General features: G+C 39.1%; 1 protein-coding gene across 1 annotated transcript; it reads left to right on the plus strand.

The window, feature by feature from the left end:
• Positions 1-519: 519 nt before the first annotated feature.
• LOC120152285 (probable E3 ubiquitin-protein ligase XERICO) lies at positions 520-1,236 on the plus strand. The gene has a single exon (XM_039164542.1). The coding sequence runs from the start codon at positions 550-552 to the stop codon at positions 1,060-1,062; it is 513 nt and encodes a 170-aa protein (XP_039020473.1). The 5' UTR covers positions 520-549; the 3' UTR covers positions 1,063-1,236.
• The last annotated feature ends 1,576 nt before the right edge of the window (positions 1,237-2,812 follow it).

Here is a 2,812-nt window from a genome sequence, read left to right on the forward strand (position 1 = left end):
GGATTGATTCAATTCAATGGCAAAGCCTGCCAGCAGCAGCAGCCATTACAAGGCTTCATTTCTGGTAAAACCCAAATCTTCTCTTCCCACCTTTCATCGATCCCATGAAAAGGAATCCTGTTTAGTTCTTGTTTTGGGTAATTTTTTTCTTCTTTCGGCTATGCATGAAATGCTAGATCTCATATTACCTTGATGTGTATTTAATGGTTTCCAAATTGGAAATTTGATATCTTTTTCCCTTACCCTTTTCGTGTTATAGCTTTGATTTTCTGTTTTGAACATATCTATTACCATCAAGGTTTGAGCATGGCTGGATATCTATGATGGAAAAGCAAAGAAAAGGAATTTTATTTTAGCATTGATCATAGCTGAGATGCTAGCTCTAGCCAATTTGAATGCTAAATAAATTATTCTGTCGGGTTCTTTCCTTTCCCCTTGAATGCCGGTTTTCTTGCAGTTTACCAGAGTGATTTCCGACGTCAATTAGTTTAATATTGAATTTCTCTAATTGCAGATCTCTTTTGTCCATTCTGGAATCCTATACAACAAATGGGCCTCTCAAGTCTACCAACTCCATCACAAGGAATGCTATATGTTCTCTCGGTAAACGCAGCTATGTCGTTATCTGCAGTTAAAGGCATACTTCGTTCCATCCTTCAAATCGTCGGTATCCGTATATCGGCGCCATCGACATCGTCCCCGGATTTGATGCCAACTTCCCCGGACTCGACGGATGACTCCCCAGATTCGATGCCATCATCCCCGCATTCTGTTTTCCGCAATGAATTAGCTGCGTATCACTCTGCAGCTGAAGTTTACCTCAAGGATTACCGGAGTAGGATCCCGACAACTCGGTTGGACACTTTAAGCAGCAGCCAGCAACCCGAGCATGACTGCCCGGTCTGCCGGTGTGAGTTCGAGCCTGACGCCGAGGTCGACCTCTTGCCCTGCAGCCATCTGTTCCACAAGGAATGTTTGGAGACGTGGCTGAGGTATTTGAGAGGTACTTGCCCCGTTTGCAGGTATCCTCTGCTATTCGATGAAGTGAATGCATGCTACTGATGAGAAGATCACAAGAGTGATGAGTATGAGAAAAATCTCCATAGTGCAGCCTGTTCAATACAAGGATATATATATATATATATATTTGTTATCTTGAGGCTTAGTGTTAGGCTACCCGCAAGTTTACCTTGATGTGGTGATGTGTTACTTAATGTGCATATTGTCAAGGTTTCTTATGTTGTATGCGAATCTCAACCTGTCTAAATCTTCTTTGACTCATGGAGTTCTTTCTTTAAATTTGTTTTTCTTGCTTCACTCTTTTGTGCAATGGGATGGATTGGAGCGACTGAGGTCAATTATAAAAAAGGAAAATGATAACAGATGCAACGCTATTAATTAAAAATCATAATCGTTATCTCTATATTAAAAAATACACGAAAATCATCGCTATTACCCTTAAACATTAAAAAATATCGTTGTTACCTTTAAATATACAACAATGCTGATTCAAAAATAATTTTATTATTATAAAGACAAGTAGAAAGTCATCATCGTTATCTTTAAAAATTAAGACACGTTGAAGATCATCATCGTTATCTTTAAAAATTAGAAAAACACATACAATTATTACTGTTGTTAAAAATTATCGTTGCTTCCCTTTAATATTAAAACCCACGTAGAAAGTCATCACTGTTATATTTAGGGATGACAAACCGGTACAGTTTCGTGGATTCCGCACCGCATCCGCTCCAATTGAAGCGGGGATGGGCATAATTTTAGCGGGTAGTGGGCGGGTGTGGATTTATAAAGTGGTATCCGTCGTGAGTCGTGGGCGGGTAATGGGTTTGAGACATTACCCACCCCGCATCCGCCCTGCATCCGCCCGCCCCACATCCGCCCACCCAGCTAAATATCTATTAAATTTTGGACCATTATGAATTTAGGTGTAATTTTAGAGACTAATTTATAAATTTTAATATTATATAATTTATAACATATAATTTATCCAAATATTAAGGATATTTAGTCTTTAATTAGGGAAATATTCGGCTCTTTGATTAAACCCATAATCCCACTAACCACATCACTTTCTATGTTCTTTAGCTCATGCTGCCCATCCAAACACAAATTAGCCGTACTATAAGCATTAACATCAAAAGCAGCAGTTTCCATGTTTTTTAGCCCCTCAAAACCCATATTAGGTGCACTATGAGCATTAACATCGAAAGCAACACAATAATCCAGCTCTACGATTACATGCTCCCTACAATCTCTCTCCATAACATTCGTAGAGCTACTCCTCTGACAAATTGAAGCATGCGCTGCTACCCCATCACGAACTGTCTGAGAACCAACTCTAACATCCAATTAGTTTGCTGTCAGGCGGGTCTAGATGGGTATGTCGCTAGTGGGTAGTGGGTATGGGGATGAATTTGAAAATGTACCCGCGTGGGCGGTGTGGATTTGAAAATTTGTACCCATCATGGGTGGTGGGCGGGTGATGGATTGAAAAATATTAGGTGGGTATGTGGATGGAGGATGGGATATCCGCACCCGACCCGCCCGTTTGCCATCCCTAGTTATATTTTAACATTAAAAATGCGTAGAATGTTATCACAATTGTCATTTGACATCAAAAAAACACTCATAAAATCATCACTGTTATCTTTAACATTGAAAAATACGTTAAAAAAAGATATTACAAGTGTCATTTAATATTAAAAAACACGTAGAAAGACATCATCATTATCTTTAAACATTAAAAAACACGTGGAAAATCATCAACCATCACCTTGTTTTCCCTTAACGT

The sequence above is a fragment of the Hibiscus syriacus genome, unplaced genomic scaffold (assembly GCF_006381635.1).
Source record: "Hibiscus syriacus cultivar Baekdansim isolate YM2019G1 unplaced genomic scaffold, ASM638163v2 tig00111088_pilon, whole genome shotgun sequence".
Taxonomy (NCBI): domain Eukaryota; kingdom Viridiplantae; phylum Streptophyta; class Magnoliopsida; order Malvales; family Malvaceae; genus Hibiscus; species Hibiscus syriacus.